Below are 23,605 nucleotides of genomic sequence, written 5' to 3'. Positions count from 1 at the left end.
TAGAGATAAACTTTTATATCATGAAGAAAAAACTCTCACAACTCCCTCAGCCTTCACTACACATCCCCTCAGCAAACAGTTCACAGTACAAATCAACAAACCATTCTTTCTTTTAAATAAAGTTGTCTTAAACACTTCTGATGACCAATAAGCAGTAACTGAGACAGAGCCCTGGCAGTAAGCTCACTACTGCCAAGCACCCTGACCCCACAAGAATGGTTATGCTAATAGTTTTTAAGAACTGTGGAGAGCTGGAGGAGAAGAAATACGTTTGTTAAAACCCGTGGTTCAGATCCTCAAGGGGCAGGCAGTGATTGAGCTGCTGTGCGGCACTAGTTGGTACAACTGCCTGGCAAAATATCTCTAAAATAACAGGCACTCAAGGTCAAGACCCACTGTGGTTCCAAACATCCATTGCATAACCCAGACAGTATCTGGTTTATTAAAGGAGGGCATAGAACTAGGGAGGAGAAGGGAACAACGGTATCTTTCCACATGGGCACTAATCTGGCCAGCAGGCAACAGCAGAGCCCCCTTTCCCCCAACAGGCTGAGGCTTCTCATGAATTTAATGTTTTCTGAAGACTGTCTCAACTGAAATCAAACTCACTTATGACCTTTTCTCTGAGCAGCAGGACAACAAAATCCATAATGCAAAGGCAGTCAAACAGAAGACAAGAATGTGATTTTTTTAAATGAATGTTTTATTCATTAAGTATTTATAAAAATGTGTAAAATACACTCAAATATATTTGATCTGTTGACTGTAGCTAAAAATATAAAAATATACTTAAATGCATAAATTAAATTGACAATAGTAGCACAGTTCTGTGTTCACTCAGTGTTTGTCAGGAACACAATTATAAGTAATTATATTGCATATGAGCATGGAATATGTACTGAAGATGTTTTTTACTCCAGGCACTGGCAAAGGATTTATGGCTAGTCACATAAATTTCAAAACTGTGGGGTTTTCACTATGGTATACTGCTCTGCTGTAGAGCAATATATATTCAGCATCTTGATGTTACTTACAGTATTTCTTTACCTTTCAAATAAACGAAGAAACAACTAAACTGTCATGGTTATTAGTCTGCATCACTGACACTGTGTGTCCCAATTCCATAGTTTTTTCTCAATTAGCTAGTCCCTGGTCTCCAGTATTTCCTGCCAGCCTTAAAAAACAAATCCCAGTTTGAACCAGCTGTCACTGAGGTCACTGACCTCACAGACCAGTTTGCTTTGGCCATGGTGGTGCTACCAGCAGGTCAGGAGTTTGTCAGCCTGAGGGGGACAGTTGAGGACGTGGGGTCCACAGCGAGTTGCCCAAATACTGGGGTGAGCACTCATATCAATCCGAAGTTCAGCATCCTGGGATTATAGGTCCAAGAGCTCCAGAGCCCAGGCATCTGTGATGTGGCCATGAGGGAGTGGTGGTCATTCTATATTGCATTTTATTTACACAAACTGTATGTCTGAAGTACTGAAAGAAACCTGAATAATTGCTAAGCACCTGCCAAGGCACTCCTTGCATGAAGCTGTGGCTGCAGTAGGCTGTATCTCTGAGTGTCAGATGCATTTCTCTGATCTGTGGCCTTGGAGAGAGATGCTGATATAGTGATTAAATGGTTACTGTTCTCATCCCTCTAGCCCATATACTAAATCCCAGGCTGAGGAGCACTGCTAAGTGCTCATGTACTCTTACCTGTCTAGTATTTAACTTTCTGCTTTCAAAGTCAATGCATAAATAACCATATACAATACATAATACAAACTTGAAGCTCACACATTTTCTTTTCTCTGTTCTACAATTGAAAGGAAATTCATAGTTTATTATGGCACAAAATAATATTTCAGGCATTTTAGGCATTATTTATTGCTAAATAACTATAGCAGCAGAGAAAAATGTATAAAGTTGCACTTTTTGACATCTTCACAGTATGCCTATTTCTCTCACCTACTTTTGTGTTCCATTAGTAACAAAAAATATCATTTATCAACTCCAGCTATGTAAAATCTTTTTTTTTCCTACAATTGCTAGTGGATCTTTTAATTGTATTGCACAGATTAAAAAAAATATTTATTACAATTTTTTCATTATTAAATAACTTTCAATACAAAAATTTGAATTAACCTAAAAGCCCAACCCTGCAAGTGCTTCAGAAGTGGAATGGTATTTCCTTCAGGCAAGCATTCCAGTTGACTTTCATGAAAGTACTCAGGTAGCTTTGTGAACAATGCAGAGATTTGAAGGATGGGCTCCAAGTGTGCAAATCTTAGCTTATGGATCAGCAACAACACTAGCCTTGCTTTCTAACATTATTATTGGGAAACATCAAGAAGGGAATTCTGAATATCATCAAGGACATTCAAAAGATGTCTTTTTCCTTAAGAGCTTTGTTCCGCACAGAAGCTCCTTTAAATCCATTCTTGTTACATTAACAATTCCCCATCGGTCCTGTTATTCAGCTTAGAGGCACAGTAAATATAATTACTTATACTGAGAAGTAGGTGTTGTATATTAACAAAATGCTACATAGAAACTTTTTTACTTTTTCTCTGTGATTTACACTGGTTTCATATGAGCAGAACTGGCTAGAGAGCAGAACCAGAGCAATAATGTGTGTATACGGTCACATGTGTGACCTACTTGGGCAGAAATGTAAAGCTGCTCAAGAGCACCGTGCCAGAGTGTTTAAGGTCATCTGTCATGTTATGAAGTGATGAGGAGGAAGAGGCTTATGAACTGTGTCCAGTATTAGCTGTGAGAAAAGATGAAACGAGTTGTCTGCTATGACATCATCATTTTGGGTACACATTTGTGAACTCTGTAGATGCAGACAAGGGAGCTGAGAGTGATAAAATAAACTGCAGGATGATGTGTGTCTTTCTGAGAATGATGAACAACATGCATACACAGCATACAATCAGACTTTTGCTGATTTACTCAGGTCATCTAGTATTGAGTGAGCTCCATTTCCCTCAGCATTAAAAAATGTCACAGTGATATAGAGTGTGAGGTAATTTATAGGGTACACTTGGTGTGTCTTAACAGTGTAATTGTACTGCTGGTAACTAACATGGTGATCGTCATTCCTCGGCTACCCCTGCAAAAAAGAAAGGACCAAATGCAGTGCATGTAACACAACAGCAGTTCTCATGATGCCTTAAGTCCAGCAGTTACTAACACGACCAACAATCGATCTAAAGATGCCATGCTCTTTTGTCCTTGCTTGCTAACCTAGTCATCTAGCAAAGGAAACAGAGAAATGAAGGCATCTGCAGAAAATGTGCACATTTCTTTGTGGTTTTGCTTAGACTTTCCTCTGTGAAAATGTCTTCCACTCTAATGCTAGTTCCCTTCTTCTTCAGTTTCCACTAAGGGTGGTGAATTTTGAGGTCTGTGTGGTGCCAAAGAGGATGTGCAGGAGGGATGAGCAGTATTTTCATACAGAAACACCTAAAAAGATTAACTAAGTTTACATGTTTTGAGCAGCTATGACAGCTGATTTGAAGGGTGGCTTCTGAGGCATGTGAGGCTATTTGGTCAAGAAAGGGTAAGATTCCAGATGGAATAGGAAGAGTGACTATCAGGCTGTTACCTTCTCTCTAGGAAAACTAGAGTGACATGGATGTGCACAGTCCTGCTGTGCCACAGGAGTTCCTCTGTTAGGCACTTAGTTAGCTACTTACTGATTCTCAGAAGGCCTTCAGAAATATTTATTTTTCTCAAAAACAGAAGTGGAATTTAGGCACTTGTCTTCAGCAACAAGCTCAGTTTTCTCTAGGAAAAGTATGGGTAGATGTATGAAAGAACTACAAAGCCCTTCCTTCTTTTCATGATGGAGAGGAACTGTTACTGCCTCTTCACTATTTATTTGAGGAGCATTTTATAAAGACAAGCAATAGCTGATCAGAGTGTTTAGACCCTTGAATGAGATGCCTCTTTGCAGAGGAGAGAGCACTGCGCATAATCCACTTGGCTGGGCAGGATATCTGGTAAGTGCTCTTGGATTGTACTTCTTGCTAATCACCACATGTCTTCAGTCATGAGTCCCTGCCTGGGGGCATGGGGGTTGGAACTAGATGATCTTTAATGTCTCTTCCAACCCAAAACATTTGATGATTCTATGATCAGCACAGCTCTGCCAGCCTACATTCCCTGATGATCCTTTTTCCATTCCAACTGCTCTTGTGGTGGCAACATCAGATAACATTCTAGTAGGAAAATTCTTTCTATGCAGACATTCTGGGGCCAAACTATCTCTTTGTGAAAACAAACGGCATTTGAAGGATACCAACACTTGGGGCAAAGCAGCCATGCTGCAAGCAGCTTAAGGCCAGTTGTGTAGATGGTAGAATATACACCTTTATATGTCTTTGTTTCAATACGTTTGCAGTCCCTCTACTTTTTTGGCTGTCATGCTACAGCATTGTTTCTAATGAGCTATGGAAGTTGCCAGACTTTACATCCTCACAGATCTGTTAGCACAAATGTCTGAGGTGTTTCTTTCAACATCTTTCTTAATTCAAATTATACACATGTGAAAGTACACAGACACAAACTGTGGTCTGATTCTGCTCTCTTAAACCAGTGTAATGAAATGAGAATGTGACCTTTCTCCCCTCAAAGTATGTGGTGGGAGAAAGGTCTGCTAGACTTCACTGCAGTGTATGTTGTTCGATATTTTTCTACTATGTCACACTAGACTGAAACAGTTGCTTCTAGTGAGGTGAACCCTGTTTTACTTGGTTGTCAATGAGTTCTGTAAAAGGTATGCCACTGTGTTACGGTTTATACCCATTTTTGTCAGATGAAAAGCGGTAAGTTTGAAGAGTGGAGTAGCATTGTAATTCCTACACAGGACTACTGTTCCCTTGCTTAATAGTAGCTTATTTCATCTCACAAACATTGAAATATTTTTTAAAAATGAGGTTCTCCTTATAGGATTTTTCCCGTGTCATGCCAATAGCTTCCCAAACGCAGCAGTCCTGTTAGCCATACAATTTAAAATAGTTTATGTAGAACAGTTTATAAAAACTGTGATAAGAAAAAATAGTATTATCTGAAGCATAATATTAATATCAACAATATAGAAAAAATACATATTTACATAATGCCAAAATACAATTATATACATTAATATCTATTACATTTAAATTATATATCTTTAAAAAAAAATCACCAGACCAATAAATTATACACAGTCTCAACCAAAAGGTCTGGCACCTTTCTGGTGCATGAAATACATACATTAAAAAAACCAAAACAAACCCCCTAGTTAACAAATGTGTTCACAAAAGCAGGTATCTCTAACATTCTTAGTGCCTTGAATAAACAGCATCTGAAAGCAAAGAAAACTGAGATTAGAAAAAGTAAAACAACGCAGATTCAGCAGTGTTCTGAGAGGTGGCTGTGTGGCAGCAGCACTGGCTGGTGACTGATGTGACAGCTAAAGATCAGATCCCATCTCTGCTTAGACTCTCAATGTATGGAACCTGGATATTTCAGTTCTTGGCCTCCTCCAAGCCTGTTCTACCTGTTGATGACAACTCTGATTTCTACAGGCTAGATCAAGAAAATTATTTTGATCTCTTACCGTATAACCCTAATGCCTAATGTCCAAATTTGTGGAGCTACTGAGATCGTTCTGTCTTGACTCTAAAAACTTCCACATCCCTTAAGAATCTGCTCTACCAAGGCACACAGGTCACCTCTGCTTACAGCTTCTCCACACTGGTCCTCTGGCCATGAGAACAGGAGGTGAAGGGCAGTGCTAGTGCCAGGTTTGTTACCCCTGCAACTCTTATTAGCAAAGGACTGGATACAGGCTAGGAAAAGGAGCCTACAAGGATTGGGGTCTGGGGAGAAAGAAAGAGCACAGCCTAGGACATCTGTATTTTCCAGTCAAGGCAGATGGGAAATCTTCCAAGGCTGCCTATATAATCAACAGCAGATGAGGGTGATGCAGAGAGAAATCGAACGCTATGAATGACAGAAGAGCCCAGTGAGTGCTGTCAGTGGCCTTAGTTGCTTAAAGGCGGATGATGTAAAGACTTGTGGGGTAAAACCAATATCATGATATCCTGACAGCACAGGAACCATCAAGTGTGAGACAGGGAGAGCATAAAGGTAAGGTAGGAGCAGGAAGTGCTGTTATAATGACTACTAATGAAGGAAATAAAGACACAACTGCAAGAATGAAAAGAGCAGAGAGAACAAATGAAGGAAATAAAGAAATATCAATGGTTAAGGATAGCACAATTCCCTCTCAATTACACTGTCAGTGAGCTACTGCATTTGAAACATTTTACAGTCTGATAAACTTGCAGTTACCTCTGTGATACTCTGGATTCACATTTTCATATATTGGAAATAAGGGATTTTCTTGTTCACTGCGAAGTTTTCTGGCTCTTAACACATCTCTCACACATTGATGTAGATACACATATTGACACTGCAAAAGATTTGTTTTTAAGACACTCTGAGGAATTTCATAATTTAATTTTCTGTATTGCGAAAAATCAGTACAAGCTAACTCCTTCACACAAAATCAAGGGTGGTGTTAAGAACTGATCTCCTTTTTATGCTAGTAATACACTAAACTTTCGTGATCACCTTTCTTTAGAAATAACACCAGTAAAACATAAATGAACACAGTATGTTTTGACAGATCATGCCTTGAATGAAAGCTTTAACAACTGTAAAGCACAATTTCACACGGTGCTGTGTTGGACAGCTGCTACTTCTGAATGCTTTGGTATAAAGTACATGTAGAAGAATTACTATGTACAGGAAAGCACGCAGAAAAGACAATTTCCTGATTTTCTTTTTTTTGTTCTGAAAATAAATATTTTCCACAGAATTTTATAATAACATATAAATATTTCAGACAACCTTGAGAAACCTAAATCTCTGGAAAAAAAAAAAATCAGTATTTTTTTGATCCAGCATAAGTTCTAAGATTGTTTCTGACAATGCAGCAAATGACAGTCTTTTCTGAAGAGTGCCTTTCATAGAACGGAGCTAAGATGACATTCACAACCAAAGTAAGGAGGCTCAGCATGTTATTGGCTATTGACTACTCACCAAACTATGTTAACAGAATAGATCATTGAACTTTCATGCTTTGCTACTCTTTGTGGTTTATGACATGGGTCACAATAATTTTTGATTAGTGTAACATGGCACCCAAACATTAGGCCAAGCATGTTTATATATCAAGGTGTACCTTTTTAATGTTACTTTACCTCAAAAACATAATTTCTCCAATAAGTATATGTATTTTCTCCCATCACACTTTTTCTTATTTTCCACAAGAAATTTGGCCATTGCTCTGTGTCTTTTTCCCAGTGCTCTGGCTCTGGGAAAGTGAGGATATCTGCCTTTACGTACATACAGCTGCTGTCTCTGTGGAGCAGAACCCTGCACCCCACCCACCAATGCGACAGAAAGTTGGACAAGCACAGAGACTTTCTTTGGCAAAGACCATTTTCGACTGGAATGGTTACAGCTGCTGTAGCACACTGCCTTTTGAGCTGATGCAGAGAGTTTTCCCTTGCACGTCTCCACCTGCAGTCTCTTGTCTTAAACAGCGTTGAGCCAAGTCTGAAGCAGGGACATTGTTTTGTTGCTGCTGTTTTTCTGTGACTGAATATTGTCAAGTATGATGGTACTGTGGCCTTTGACTTTTGTGTGGATCTGGCTGCCTTTTGACTTAGATGTCATGTCAAGCTCATGCCAAAGGTAGGCTTTGTAACACACAACTTCCGTTGTCTGTAAGTCAAATTTAGACTCTTGAGGCAGTTGCCTCTTTTTTACAGCTAGGGAAAAAGAGCCACCCTCCTGAGATGTTTGTCTGCCTTTGCAGACTGTGGATGATGGGAATGTAGGAGGATCTCTGAAGATGCCCAAACCAGGCTGGGAATCTGTCTCTCTTCCAACAGAAGGTCTTCTGTGATTAAGATATTTCCAGGAACCCCTTTGTTTTGTGTTCCCAGCTGGGCCTCTCTTTATACCCATATAAGACTTTTACATCTATCAGAAAATGCTGTCACTGACAGATTTGTTTCCAAGTTGCAGCAAAGAGCTCCATTAGCATCAAGCTACAGGCAGACCCATCAAACTTGTTCTCATTCTTCTATTAATGGTTCACAAGGAAAATGTAAAGACTACCTCTACAACACATCTTTATTAAATCAGCTAAGTGTTTAGGTCCTATCAGTATAACATGATTTTCTTGCAGTTTTAAAAGCACAGAAAGAAATAGAAAACATTTACTTCTTCTGCACTTTGAGAATAAATGTACTTGTTTTCCATAGTATGTTAGGAGAACGCCAATCAACTTCCCAAAATAATTTTAATGAAAATGACAGAGCAGCTCAATAAAACATAAACTGCAAAGGCACAAGGTTACAGTGGCTAGAGTTTTAAAATTGCATACATCTAATTTTCTCTGTCCTGCATTCCTCTTTCCTATTATGTCAGCCTATCTGTCTGGTTTAGGCTTGTTTTCCAAACCCATCCCTGAAGGACGTATCTCCACTTAAAGCTCATTTACTGGGCTCTGCAGTAAAGCAACAGTGCGCTGTTAAGTGTCTGCTGCTTAATGCTGATGGGGTGATTGTGGGCCAGGGCAAAAAAGGGAGAAATCTGCAGGAAGCATACCTGCCACTTTGTTATGGTTTGGACCCTCTCTCTAAGAGAGCCAATGAACTGGAAATTCTCACAGAGCTAAAATACAACTAACAAGTATTCCACAGTGGAGTAAGTGCAAAGTGCTTTGAGAGCCTCTAGGATGAGAGATTATTATATCCTGTAGCTGTTGTTGCTGCATAGCAGGCTATCCAAACCTTACCTCTGTCTGAACCATGTGAACACGGTGAAGCCTTAGATCATGTACTGCTGCATAAATGTCAACAGTGTCCTTCGAATCCAGCTGTTGCAGAATTCGGTCCAGTGCAATGAATGTGCCAGTCCTGCCAACACCAGCACTGGAAAAGAAAACAACCCAAGAGATGTAAAAGCAAATGGATCAAAGCATTCACTATCTTCACGGGATACTTTTGTAAAGTTCAGATCTCTAGGGTGAGAAGCAAATTGTTCAAATGGCATCTTTGGGACTTTATAACACTTTATAATGAATTTATTTAGGAAGGAGGAAAGGATAGCAACGGTAGAGGTATCTCTGCTACTGCCTGCACTGCTTTCTGCTTTGGATTAACCCAGTCACTGAGATACACTGCAAGACTGAAACTGGCTAACTTTGAAACCTCTTCTCTCCAGGGATGCAGCTGTGGGACACAGCAGACATCTGACATGCTGCAGCACATGCTGTACAGGCAGACACAGGCAGGGTCATGTAAGATACAAGCCTCAGCCCATATAATGGTTGAGGGGTCAGATACTACAATCAGGTAGTACCAGAGAACACATGGCTTTATCAGAACATACAGCACCAACTGCACTCTCTCACTCTCTCTCTCTCTGTAGCCCTGCACTCTGCTGCAACTGGCTGGTGGATTACAGATCAGGCCAGTCCAGTTTTGTCTTTTTTGTATGCAAGTGTAGGGGTGGACCACAGAACTGAGGGTAAACTGCAGCCCTGTGACTGCCAGAGATGGAAAAAGCAGAAGAGCAAGAAAAGGTAGTAAGAAAAGGGAGTCTCAGTCGGAATGGGGGAAGGGATGGATGGATCTGTCAGCTAGTCTCAACATCCATACATAGACTCACCCCAGGTAAATCTTACCTTTTTTAAAACACCCCTTTGTGATTCAAATGTTGGGCCACAACAGCAGCATAAGGGCAATTTAAGAATGCAAAAGCTTATGAGCAGTGGCAGCTGCTGACACTTTAGTGCTCTCCAGTGGTCCCACAGAGACACAGTGGTTCCCTAAGAATAATTTTTGAGGTATCTCCAGGGTGAGGTTGTGGGTGAATGCATGTGCCTTGGTAATACTGCTCTGATGCATCCAGAGAGTTAAGCCCATCAGCTATCTCTCAGATTCTGTAGCTGCCCATAGTCTAACAGGGATGAACATTTGGGAACTTCCCAAGGGTAGGCACAAGGGCTCTGTGCCACTGACCTGCTGCTGCTGCACATACCTGCAGTGTACAATACTTGGTCCTGTGTCTGGGGTCCTGTTGATATAATCTCTTACAGTTCTGACAAACTGAATCAGGGACTGGGTGGTCTCTGGCACACCATGATCTGGCCATACAGTGTAGTGGAAGTGACGAATGAGCCTTGTTGAGTCAAGCTGCTCTTCCTGTTGGGATTCAAAAGTCTGGGTCACCAGGACAAGAGAGGAAGGGGAACATACAACATGTACCTTCAGAGAAAATGCTATATCTTCTACCAGAGCAGAGCCAGGCATGATGCAACTGTGCTGCAGCAGAAGAAACCTTCCTAATTTAGCGTTGCAGGTGTTTTAAGCCAATTAATCAGGAAAAAAAAAAGAATGCAAACATACGCTGCAGATTTTAAACTCTCGTATTGTCCACTCTGGGAGCACTGATTCAGACAGCATCTCAACAATCAGGTCTCCATAGTACAAGGAATCCTGGTCATGGGGCCAGTATTGATCACATTTTACCTGCAGGGACACAAGGAAAGACAGATTTAGTGTTAGAAACAGCTATAAACAATGCCTCTATCTAGCACTGGCAGAAGCAGACTTCAGACCTCTTGTGCCTGAGGATGAAGGAAGAAAGGCAGTAGCTGAACTCAGAGAGAGATGCCAGTCCCTGCCATGTCAACAAACAGGGTCTGGCATGGGAATGGGTTAGCATGGGGTTGGGAAGTGGGAGTTCTCATAATTCAATTGTGATGGGTGGAATGGGAAGCACTTCACTGATGCCCTCTTCTAGGGCATATTTTCTGCGCCAACTCTTCTCAAATCTCTGCTTGGATGAGAGCTAGGCTTCCAGTGCCCCTTCCTCACCTCTTGCTGAGACATGGCAGGAGGGTCCTGTAGGGCATGACCAGCCCCTGCCCTAGAGGCATGTCTGCTGAGATAAGGAGATTGCACAATCCAAGGCATACCCTACGGGGTCCCATTTGGAACCAGTGAGGTGCAGAAGGACACAGATCCTATTCTGCATCGGCTTTCGTCCTCTCCTCAGGAAAAAATGGTAAGCTGAAAGGAACTGACCCCGTGTGTGCCACTAGAGGATCACTACCTCAAGTTTGTTTAGTCTTCTCACAGACCTAGTCCCTGTCTCACAAAGGGCACAGGACATGGTCATACTTGGGAAGGTATGCTACACCTCCACTCAGTAGGAGTGTTAAGTGCACGAGTAGTCTCTTTACTAACTACATCAGGGCTTAGAGATAATTTGATGTATTTACTGATCAACATTTGCTCTCTGAGCTTATATTTGAAGTAGAAGTTGATCAGAGTTGATGCGATAAACAGGCACTTTTTGTTGGTGGTTGTCCTCCTACATGCTTAAGAAAATTGTATTAGTACTAGTGAACAAAGTCCTGGATTAGAGACCAGAAGTACTGAGCTGTGTTCCTACTTCTAGCCTTGACGTGCTGCATGATCTTGGGACAGTCTGTGTATCCTTACTTCACAGTCTTAATCTGTCTCCAGTCTTTATATTATACCTTTTCTCTCATGCTGCATATCTCAACTGGGCCCTTTTTGGCTTTAGTGTGATGCAAATAAGAAGCAAAAACTTTTAATAGATGTTAAAACAGACATTAATAATAAAGAGGAGTCACTGCTCACCCGGCCCTTCTCAACACACTGGGTCACCATGACAATATTGTGAACATTTTGCTCCCATGCCATCTTCCAGAACTCATCTTTGGTTCCAGGCAAAGGACCCTGAGTTGCTATGTATTCCCTGTGGAAATTATTGCCCTGCAAATAAAGAGAACTCCATTAGTTTCCAAAAAGGCAGAAAAAAATCTTCTAACAACTGAACAAACCTTGGGGCTGCAGCCAGGTCTCTGCAGCAAAAATACCCTTGCTGGGACAATAGTTTTGAAAGCTAAATTGTTGCCTTGGACCGGGAAGCAAATGACTGATTTGAATAGAGAGAAGGAAGAGACTGTGGCAGTATATCTAAATGCTATTCCTTTTGTGACAGCCAAAGCTTTCCATTATTCTTTTGTGTTTAGCACAGTCTCAAGCAATTTTAAAACTGCTAGGGGTTTTTGTTTTATTTACCGTTTTTAATAAATTAGCTGAGTCCTGGCTTGAAATCTGGATTGCTAAAGCCACAGCTATTATCAATCATAACTCTTTGACAAAGGGCATTATTTTAATTTCAGCCAGTTTTATCACCCTGCAAGGTGCCAGTGCTGTCAGGATGAGCTACAGCTCCACAGTGAGGATGCCACCTGCAGTGATAGCTACAGTTATTGTGGACACTGTATAAAATCAGTGACCTTTAAAAATATGTCCTTGGCCAATTAGACTTGCTATCTCACGTAACTATAGCAATGCGAGGAAGTGTTCGTAAGTGCTGGGTAAATCACTCACACTTAACTTAATGGCAGTCAGACACAGTCTTTCAGCACACCCACAAAATGAGTTCTCAGATGTTTAGCTCAAGTGAATAAAGGAAGGGGGAGGGGAGCCTTAACCATCCAGCTTTATATTCAGTTTTAGATGAAGGAAAAATTACCACTGGAAGAAGGACTGTAAAGCACCACCCTTGAGTCACTTACTGGTATGTAGCTTGCATTAATGTAGTCTGAGCAAGGGTCATCATCCACACTGGAAAGCTTCACTCTTGATGTATCATCTAGCAAGAAATTGATTACAAGAGGCTTAGGGCTAGGTCTTGATTTTCAGTCCCTCCTGCACTAACAGAAATGCATTTGGGAAAGGGCTGCCAGCACTGTTAAAAGATTTTATATGAAAAGCTAATTTATAAGGAATAACTGCTGGTTTTACTGCCTCTTTCATCCGTGAGTGCTGTGGAGTGTTCCAGAGACTAGGAGATAGATGGGTAAGAAGGAAGCAGTAAATATACCGAACTTCCTCTGCTGAGCTGCATAGGATTTGTTGTGACAACAAAAGGGCCAAAATAGCATTGTCCTTTGATCCTAACAGCAGTGTGCTGTACTGGAAGCAGCACCCAGCTCTGCCACTGAAAGAATGCACTTCAGTGATATTCCGAGCTACGCTGAGCAGGCCAAACATCTTCCGTAGGTAAAGGGCCCTCTGTACAGAGATACAGAGTGCCTGAGCTGCCAGGACACTGATTTGTGAGAAAATGCCGTGCTGGATCTCAGTCAGGTGTCATTGCTGGCATGGGCAGGCAGGACATAGGAGAGGCTGTGCTTCAAGCACATGCCACATCCATTAGTGGGGATGTGGAGCAGTGAGTTATGTGGTGTTCCTCCTTGATGTCCTACCTCCAAAATAACAGGTAGGAGATTAAAGGGGGAACCTCTCAATGACAAGACAGGTCTTGTCTGAGAAGAACAGGGTTAACTTCACACACGTATCTTACCATGCAGAATCACACTGGCTCTACATTGTATAGTAGCTTTGCTGTGTACTCTGAAGAACAAAGATTTGGCAAGGCTGTCACAGAGCACTGAATGGATGATCCCCTGCATGTAAACAACCCTACTGTTATTTCTACTCTCCTTGTTATCAACAGTGACTGAATGCCCCTAATAGCTGGAGCTTTTTCTCCCTGGACTGAATGCTAGTCATTACACCTCTAGTGTGAAATTAAATTACTGGTCTGTGTGAAGCCACTCAGCGCCATGCATCATCTGCCTCCAAGCACAAGAACCTGAGCTGGCAGAGGTATTTCATCTCAGACAGAAAGAAGGGAAGGGATTGGCTGCACTCTCTTTTCCACTAGGCTTGCTGAAAAAAAGTGAAAAATAGCTGGTGTGATGCAATATTACACAACCAAAGCTAAAACTCACAGGGCAATATATTATTGTATCGATTTTTCCCTCTGTTCTCTGGCAGAAGTGCTATGTCACATGTCTGATTTCGACCCACATCTTTCAAGTCCTGCAAAAAAGTAATAGGAATAAAAAGTGAGGTGAAAATAATTAAAGGACAAGACAACACAAGTGGAAATATTGCTCATCAGCTCTCAAAGGCCATGGACAGAGAACAGGGTTGGTTTTTTTTATAACTGAAATAACACAGCTAATCATACTGTTTTAAAGAAAGTGCATGGCTCGTAGGTACCTTCCATACTTTATCCCACAGATGTGCCATACAAATAAATGCTGCTGATCTCAGCCAGACAGGTACCAGGCAGAGGCTGCCAACCACAAGATGCCAAATGAAGAGTTGGTTTCTGCACATGGACAAGTGGAGTTCAAATGAAATGCTCCACCTTATTTGGATTTGTGTGAATAAGACAAACAAATGCAGGCCTTTCTAATACATTAACCTGTTGATTCAGTCAGCCCGCCCCTTCATAAAGCAAGTCTTTTGCCTAGGTTAGGATCCCACCTCATACTCCTTGGACAGAAGGTAGTTGGAGTCTGCTTGAAGTTTGGTGAAGTGTGCTTCAAAGTGACTGACTTTGATCGGACTAAAATATTCAACAGGAGGAAGAAAATCACAGGATGAATCACAGTCATAATTTATCCAGTTGGTTACCAAGAAGTTTTTTAGGTATTAATTTTTTCTTTTTACCTGGAAGTTTTCCGGTACCTGGAAATTATTTTAAAAGAAAAAGAAACACTTCATCAGTATGTGATCGGGTGGGTCTGTTCAACCATAATGCCATGTTAAAAAAACAGACTTTTGACATTACCCTTTTTGCCCCAAGTTCAAATGGACTGACAGTGGCCTGTCTCTGCGAATGCTCAGCCTTGCTGTAGGTCTCTCATGGCCACTGCCGGAACAAAAAGGAAGGTATTCTGTTACACCATTAAGTTCTGAAACTGGTAAGAGGTGGCAATGACATAACCTAAACTGGAAAATGGTAAATTGGGAAAAAAGGAATTTAAGAAAGTATGTTTCGAATTTTGGCTCTGATCCTGTGACACTGCTCTTAGCTGGAGCACAGAGCTTTCTTGAATTTTAGCTTGGAAATAGTGGTGTGGAGGATAAGCATGGCACAGGTAGTAAGACTTCTTTCTTGTCTGAAACACTCACAGCCCAGTCCATCATTAAGGAGGGTGTCCTATGCCAAGATGGGGCCTAAATCGGTTGATTCTCTATGTGTAGAGAGGAACATGCAGGGAGATTTTCAGAGCTGTAAAAGGTCTACAGCTTCCAGCACATCCACTCTCCAGACCAGGCCTGTAGCAGATTCCCAGGCTCATGGCAGGAGTAAGAGGCAGAACCACAGCAGGCTGTGGGAAAGCCATAGAAGTGGTACTTACTCCACACAGCTAGTGCTGCCTTTCATCTTTTTGCTGCCATCTCCTCCTTCAAGACACCTCCCTTAGAGAACACTTTATGTCTGATATGGGAAAACCATACCAGTATTATTGCCATCCTGCTGGGTATATAATTTACAACAAGAAGCCACATTCTATAATGAAGTTTATCCATTTTGGCTAAAAGCTATGACTAGTCAGAAAACAGGTTTTTTTTCAATCTGAAATTCTGGCATATGAAAAGACAATTCAAAAAACCATCAACTTAATTTTGTATAAGTAAAAGAACTGAATTTCAGACTTGCAGTGTTTCCCATGTAATAGAAATGTTGAGAGTTTTTTCTAATTTCAGACACTACAAAGAATTTCACATCTCTCAGTCATGCAAAATGGTTTAAATGGATAAAGATCTTTTCAGTTGAGATACAGTATTTAACTTTTTAAAAACATGTAAGTTCACTAATCAAGATTCATCTGTAATGTGAAATATACAACTATAATTGACAAAAAAATGAGAAGCCAAGTTTGAACTAATCTTTTGGACACTGAGGTAATGCCACATCTCAGTATTTTTGAATTGAAATGATAAATTCTAAATGAACAGTTTCAAAAGATTCCCATCTACAATGCACATGCAATTAATCTGAAACACTTCATTTTTTGACAAAAGACATTTTTCCCCAAAAGACTAAAGTTTGAAAGGTAAACCATTTTTTCAGAACTATTCTGACTCCTATTGCAAACAAAAAGTTACAAAGATCCTCTATGACATAACTCTGACACCATTTGAATTAAGGATATATAGATTTCCTAATCCGTAAGTCATTAATTGTACACTTAGTGTGTGCAGATGTTGAGGGACATAGATTTATCTGTTGAATTGTTCAGTGCATCGACTCAATTTTTAGTTATGCCTAATCAATTGTATTACTTAAATGAATATAATATGACATTACTTCAATAACAGAGTGATAAAGGAAGTCAGCTTACCCAACTTTTTGTCTGCAGACAAATAAAGCAGTAACAGCCACCAACATCACAATCAGAAACAAGCCAGCACTCACACCTTCAATAACTCCAAAGAGAGGCTCTAGAAACAAACAGTGTATTTATATATCTTGAGGAAAGGATCAGCAGAATCAGAGAATCAATAACCTTCAGGGGATCTGTTATTATCAGCTGAAGAAAATGGCTAAACAAAAGGAAGTGTAAGGCATTAAAACACTTAGCTAAAACCCGGCCTTGATTTTCTGTCCTCATTTTTCCAAAACATTAAACAAATTTATTCACTCCCAGCCACAGTAAAAGAAAGCACAGCTCCATTACACTGAAGTGGTTCTCCTGCAGTTAGAAGCTTTCTTGGTGATAGCCCCACTGAGCATTTTTCCTTTTCTCTACTTTCAGCAGCTCTGTCAAGCAGTCATCTGAATTTTCTAGTAAGGGTAGATAAGCCATGGCTCCAGCTTCATCTCAGAGCAGCCCTCAGGACAGGCACAGCAAGATTTGTTCCACTCCTTACAAATAGTTCTAGATGCCAGAGTATTCTTAGGCACAATATCTAATCACATGGCACAGACACTGATAAAAGCCTGAAACTAACCTGCCTCTGTAGTGATCGGTAAAGAGAAGAAGGTGTCTGCAAAGAGCGGTTTAGGAAGTTCCTTTGGGTCTTCACTGAAAAGCTGGGTAAAAGCTCGTATGCTGATTCTAAAAAAAAACAGTAAAAAACCAGCTCATCAGATGTTCAGAACCAACAGCAGAAAAGTAAAAACTCATTTGCCCCTTATGAGACAACTAAAACCTTTCCACTGACCACCAATTAATTCTTAATTACCTGAGTTAATCAGTATTCTACTTAATTAATAATACTGATCCCTGAGCCCAGCTTGTACAGGTGAAGTGCTCTGAGGTACCCTGGCAGAGGTAACAGATGGGGCTCTGGCTGCTGGCACACACAGCCTGACCATGTCTGAAGGCAGGACTAGAAGAAGCTGCAGAGGAGAGAGGACTCAGAAATATTTCTCAGTGGGGACACATTTTCCCTTTGTTTGGCTGGGCACGACTGTGCTAATGGATAAATGCTATCAGCCTCTTTGTTCTTCTGGTAATGTGGGTATTTCCCAGACTGAAATTTTGGGAAGTGTGCCCCAATGAGAGCAGACTATAAAAGGGTAGCACTGTTTTGATGATGATGATGAAGAAGCTGAGACGCACAATGGGCACTCCTTGGCATGTGCCTTCTGTCCATGTGCCTTTTCAGTGAGCAGCTTGCAGATCTCTCGGGACAGTATTTGCCTGTGGGAGGGGTGTGACAGACACACTGAAGCTCACGTTTGGTCTCACAGCCAGTGTAACTGCTGAGCCTGGTCTTGGCAGTCACCCCCTTCTATGCCCTACAGCTAACCTGGACCTAGATCTGGAGCCTGAGGATGGTGCCACAGGATAGAATAACCTTGAGGTTTTTCTAGCTTGTTCCAAAGGAACAAGTGGGGTAGTTCTGCCAGACTGAGTGAAGCATGCTTGCCTTCCGCTGTTAAGTACTCTTCTGACTTAGCCAGTGGTCTTCAGTCTTTCCAAAGAAATGTTTAGCAGCAATAGCAGAACTTTGCATCAAGTTGAGGTAAATAAATAAACCTATTCACTGCACAAAGTTTTGCACGTAATTAATCATATCTTTCCCATGCTAGTGAATGACTGGTTCTTACCTATGGAACAGGGGCATGGATAAAGCTTTCATAAATTTGCAGTGAAACACAAAGAACATTGTACAACCCACTTACTAATCTACAGAAGCTCAAGTGGATCGGGCACCCAAATGACACCAAGCCCAATAATGTGACAGAGCACAACTACCAATATAAGTCTAACCTATAAGCAGTTTGAGGCTTCAGAGGTCCATCGCAGAATTTCTGGTGTTCTGGATCACACTTTCCTCCCAGATTTTCCATTTCTCCTCCAAGCTTAATGTCAAAGCTTTTATAGTCACTGTCAGGGTTTTCAGCACAGCTACTGGCAAAATAATTTGTCTGGTAGATGCGTATAGAGTTGTTGTGTTTGTACTCCAGGTAGGAAGGTAATGGGTGCTGCTCATCGGGCTTTGGTCCTTCACTACCTACATCAGAAAGTCAGAAGGTTTAGATGCCACAGCCATTAATGTGATGAGGTTGATAGGCTCAAGCTCTTGACAGACATATTCTTATCCAATTTTCTATTTCTTGGAAGCTACCTCATGAAGACAAAGCTACAGTGGTTAGGGTACCTTGTTTCTAGTACCAACTTTTCTATTATTTTTTAGGTAGATTTCCTCACAAGTCCTCAGTGCAACTTTTGCTGAAATAGGCATGCACAGGTCGTATTCTATGTTATGACATTTTTTCCTGTGCCGTTGGTGTGAGTTTTTGTGGTCCAGATTCCTGGATCCTACTACCAGTTATTTCAAAAAACAAGTGAAAAACCCACACACTGACAACTCTACTGTATATAGAGAAGAACTACAGTAGGAAATTACAGGGATCCCCTGAATGTAAATTCACAATACTAGAAAAAAGACTCAGATAGGCAAAGCCATGGTAATGAGCAGTCCCTTTCTCAAAGAGCTTTACAGTCTGCCCAAACATGACAAAGCCAACAGTAGAAATACTACCTGATTTTTTTTCCTAAGAGCTCATGGACAGAGAGATTAAGAAACTTCCATAAGGGCAACAAAATATGTCCTGGCATGTCAGTAAATGAAGCCACTTCTAAAAATGAGGTACTAATTGTTGAGACGTATCTGATTTGTCAGACACGTCTCAACAATAGGTCAACTGTAGAAAGGGAGGTTTACATGCATGCCACAAGGACAATTTCTGTTCTGTTTTACAGTGCCACATGCTTCCATTTTCTTCAGTCAGCAAACATCACCTGGCAGACCTTAGGCTTCTCAGCATGGCCTAGTGAAACTCTCCAAGAGCTGCCTTTTAGTGCTCCCACCTTACATTTAAACTACCTTTTGAGATCTGTGTACAGCAAGGCAGTTTTTTCCTGTGTTCATCACCAATGGCAACCAATATAACTCTGGAAATTGTCTGAACATAACCTAGAGTACAGAAGTGTAACCTAGAGTACAGAAGCTAACTACTACCTCTGTCTGAGCACTGTAGTTGCTACAGACTCTCTGAGAATAGGATGGAGTTCTTAAATCCTCAGGGTAGAGAGGAAGTATGGATCCCAAACCTGTATGACACTCAGCCACTAGATGAGGAGAAACCCCTTGGCTGTGCAGTGCTAGGGATGTACTTCCTCATGTAAATTTTATAGGCTACAGAGAGAATAGCATTAAATCATAACACTTACCATCAGCCTCCCTCACAACCACAGTAAAGTACTTCACAGCTCCATTAGTATCACTAAACCAGCTGCAGTTAAAAGTAAAGTTGATGGAGGATTTGGTAATCAGCACGTCTTTTTTGTTCACTCGTATGTCTGGAGGTGGCTGAGGAGGACCTGAGTGATTAAATAAATAGAAAATAAATACAAAATAGAGAGAAAGCATTACTTATGTACTTGCTGTGGGCTAGATCTAGTAAGGAAAATGCAATTTGTAATAAATCTTGGTTGCCTGGACCCAAGTCTCTGATTCTATTCTCTTTGCAATCAAGAAAGTGTCTTCACCTCCTACAGCAAAACTGCCAAAAAAATTAAACAAGCCAGCAGTGAATTCACCATAATAAGAGTGACACCTCCTCAGAAGGAATTCCTGCAGAAGCCCACATGGAAATGCATTAAAGTCATGTTAAGTCTATGAAAACAGAAATTGTAGCTGCTAAAAATGACCCAGGTTTAAGCCAAGAATTTGGAGGACACCTAACACACTACAGAAGTTACCTATTTTAAGCATCTGTATTTCTGCTTTATTTTCCAGAGGAACAGTCAGGGTCAGCCAGACACAGTATTCAACTACAGACTACCATTTTCTGGACTGACTGCAGAATTTCTATAGGAAGTGTTCTTTACATGATACAAAACTATACCTTGAACAGTGACACAGCAGAAGTTAACTGGAAAGGGAAGTACACAAAGAAGAAAGTGCAGCAAAAGTGGGGATTTTAAGGATCTACATTCCTGAATCTTTTAAAACTCTGTAGTACTGAAACTATATTACACATACGGGAAACATATAAAAAATGTAAGCAGGTGGCTAAATTTCAAAAGCTTTTAGAACGCCAAAAGAACAAAAAATTCACACACATATATGCTGTTTAACTAAACCTCTTACATCTACAAAGAGCAGCTGCAATTTTTTGTGTTCCTCTGAGGTAGGGTCTCCAGTCTTTACCAGGGTCTGGGAGAGCAGCAGCGTTCAGAACAAATAAATGACAACAAACAAACATAAACATAAACTAAGTAAGAATAAACGTGAATCAGCAAACCTTCAAATAGGACCCACTCTCACTTCTTGTGATATGAATTACTAGGTCTTACATCTGGCTTTGCAGGATCCTTTGTGATAGAGGAAGAAGATTAAAAGGCAATTGAGGGCAAAGGACAAGGTGGGTTGGCAACTGAACTCTAGCTTAGCTCAATAGCTCCCAAAGCAAACATAATTTTTATGATCTAGCATTTCACGCAAACATGGCTTTTAATAAGAAGCTACAGAGGCATCCCTGAATATAAGCTTCCTGGCCATTCTCTCATTTTTGAGAAGTTTAGCTCTAGAGCAGATCAGGCCTCTGCACTGTGCTGTGCCACTGCATGCTGAGGTAGTGCCAAACCTGGGGGAGCTCTAGGGTCAGTGATGGTAGGCTGTTGACTGCAGTGATGCCTGGCAGTGCAGAGGCACCAGCAGATGCTACTGCTATTCTCCACTCAGCAGCCTACGGGTAGAGAAACTGAAGAAGCCGTTTCAAAGCACATGCTATGGAAATCTGGATCCTCCCTCAGGTAAAAGTCCTACAGGTGATTTAGTCAGGTAGCACCTAGAAGAGTCTACAGAAGCCCAAAGAGAATGTAGTACTACAATCTAATGTCCTTACTGATGGATATTTGTGCTGAGGATGGCTACCATCTATGAGGGGAAACAGCCAGACACAGAAAGTCAAGCAGCAACCACGAAGACAACTGAAGGCATGTGATGATGAGGACAGGATATTTGTTTATGTTTCTCAGGCTATATTTCATGAATGAGCCAAATAGTTGGGTCTGGCAATGTAATGAGAGGCAATATAGTCAAAATCCTGCATTGTCTGTCACAACAGGGACGAAAGGATGGGTTCAATCTACTTTGGCCACCACTCTATACATTGGCAATTGGGGAGCTCAGAACTCCTTTTACTGTCTAACCAACAGGAGCAATTGATTATTGCTGCTTGAGGCCTCTCTTCAGGGCAACTCTGAATTCTACTTACGATCGATCATTGTGATGGTGCTGTCTTCAACCACTTCACTTGTCATGTCTGCAGAATGCACCTTGATGGACACCAGGTATCGCTTGTGGGGAACAAGGGTCATGATATTAAGCAGAGATTTGTCTTTTTCTATCCTTTTAGAAAATTCCACTTCACGAGTGTCCATTTTCTTGCACTCGACACTATACCCATCAAAGTCAGAATCGGGAGGAGTCCAGGAGCATGCGATGGCAGTAGAGGTTTGGGGCCGACAGTGAAGGCTTTGGATCTTGTCTGGTTCTAGAGAAATGTTGGGAAGTTGAAGCTCAGTAGGAAAAGGGATAGGTGTCATACACTCTCTGCTCACACTACAGCTCCTAGATTCTGCATCAACCATCAGATCAGAGCAGGAGGCTGGGAGTCAGAATTCCCAGCAAATCTTTGCTGCCTGATTATTATGCAAGGCTGTCTAACTAATTTTAGCCATCTGAAACCAGATCTAGTGACATCTATCCCATCAGCTTTGTGAAACTCCAGTAGTTAACTGTGAAAACAAGGAAAAAACTCCTACTTGTTCAAGTCTTAACATGAACAGCAACACCACAAAGCAACGGATTTCTAGAAAGCTGTTACAACTTATTTGGAAGCTCCATGTGGTCACCAGTATCAGTCAATACTGATACTGTCATCTCATGACTGATCTTGTCTCCTGGGCAGCATGTGATGTGTCCATGTAACTAAAACATACCACAGAAATATGCTTCATCCATGTAATATGGAAGCACCATTTGTATCATGACATGTAACAAAGACAGGGTTTCACTTTCAGATGGCAAGCATCTACATTTAAGTGATTAAATACAGGTGAAATTTTAGTTATTATGCTGAATTAAAGAGCTATATAGCTTACTAAACATAGATGTCAATTTAGAGCTGAATCCCACCCCAAATTACATAAGGATTTGCCACGACTAAGTTATTTTTACAATTTCACATTACTTTTTCAAATCAGCCTGTTACTGATGTTGCTAGAGACAGCTAGAGATGAAACAGATTCACAGACATGGACAGAAACACAGAGCAGTGGAATACTGATTCCAGTTTCAAATCTAGTAAAGCACAGTTTCTTTCATCCTTCCTGTGTTATCATTCAGAAACATTACGATTATTTCAATATATTACCATCAGAGAAGTTTGGATATTCAGCTTTATTTTACCTCTGAAACTGATTGATTTAGGCTCTGCAACCAAACAGCTTGACCCTGGATGTGAAGGTTGTAAATGTCTATTTTCAGTCTTTAAACAGCTGACCTTGCACACAGCAAAGGTTTAGAATCTAGCTGAATTCATCACTGTCACTCATGAATTTATTAATGGCAATTAGTGATTGCATAAAGAACTGGTAATATTTTACAGTTTTGCATCTTCTTCAGTTGAGTGTTAGGGTGCAACGGAAACTTTTACTTACTTGTTCTCACACTTGCAGACTGTGACCGACTGTATGTCTTCCAGCTGTTGCCACTGACGGTTCTGACACTGAACTCATAGAGTCTTCCAGGTCGCAGGCCATAGATGATGCGTACTTTAGATTTGCTGCTGCTGTAGGGGTTGAATACTGTGAGGGGATCCTTTGGAAGCCACTGCAACTCAAAATCATCATAGTCTGTCCACTCTGGAGGACCCAGCCAAGTGATCGATAAAGAAGTGTTTGCAACATCAGTAAATGACACAGTGTTAGGAGGGCTGGGTGCTATGCAGAAAGGGGGGGAAAAATGAGAGAAGAACAAGAGATTCTTAACAAATTTTTACACAAGACAAATAAGATGAAACGCATTATTTTGTTCATGCATCACAAAGTAGTTTGTATTATCTTGTACACACAGAAAGTTACTGCACCTGTGCTGATGATGGTGAC

General features: G+C 41.0%; 1 protein-coding gene across 4 annotated transcripts in view; it reads right to left on the bottom strand.

The window, feature by feature from the left end:
- Positions 1 to 693: 693 nt before the first annotated feature.
- The window catches only part of PTPRB (protein tyrosine phosphatase receptor type B), a 63,447-nt gene continuing 40,535 nt past the window's right edge, over positions 694 to 23,605 (bottom strand). For 3 of the 4 annotated variants that reach the window (XM_082280746.1, XM_082280745.1, XM_082280747.1), the window contains 16 exons: positions 23,159 to 23,440; positions 21,712 to 21,990; positions 19,661 to 19,810; positions 18,194 to 18,437; positions 16,926 to 17,032; positions 16,316 to 16,415; positions 14,755 to 14,835; positions 14,634 to 14,651; positions 14,448 to 14,529; positions 13,904 to 13,994; positions 12,683 to 12,759; positions 11,736 to 11,870; positions 10,473 to 10,595; positions 10,105 to 10,268; positions 8,858 to 8,993; positions 5,367 to 6,457 (listed from right to left, as the gene is read on the bottom strand). In XM_082280746.1, coding sequence (XP_082136872.1) covers positions 6,311 to 6,457; positions 8,858 to 8,993; positions 10,105 to 10,268; positions 10,473 to 10,595; positions 11,736 to 11,870; positions 12,683 to 12,759; positions 13,904 to 13,994; positions 14,448 to 14,529; positions 14,634 to 14,651; positions 14,755 to 14,835; positions 16,316 to 16,415; positions 16,926 to 17,032; positions 18,194 to 18,437; positions 19,661 to 19,810; positions 21,712 to 21,990; positions 23,159 to 23,440 — 2,216 coding nt within the window. In that variant the 3' untranslated portion in view covers positions 5,367 to 6,310. Of the gene's footprint in view, positions 5,345 to 5,366; positions 6,458 to 8,857; positions 8,994 to 10,104; positions 10,269 to 10,472; positions 10,596 to 11,735; positions 11,871 to 12,682; positions 12,760 to 13,903; positions 13,995 to 14,447; positions 14,530 to 14,633; positions 14,652 to 14,754; positions 14,836 to 16,315; positions 16,416 to 16,925; positions 17,033 to 18,193; positions 18,438 to 19,660; positions 19,811 to 21,711; positions 21,991 to 23,158; positions 23,441 to 23,605 lie in introns of those variants that run through there. The other variant, XM_082280744.1, reaches the window with a different exon arrangement.

The sequence above is a fragment of the Coloeus monedula genome (assembly GCF_965178545.1).
Source record: "Coloeus monedula genome assembly, chromosome: 4".
Classification (NCBI taxonomy): Eukaryota; Metazoa; Chordata; class Aves; order Passeriformes; family Corvidae; genus Coloeus; species Coloeus monedula.
This window is presented reverse-complemented; position numbering and strand designations above follow the sequence as displayed.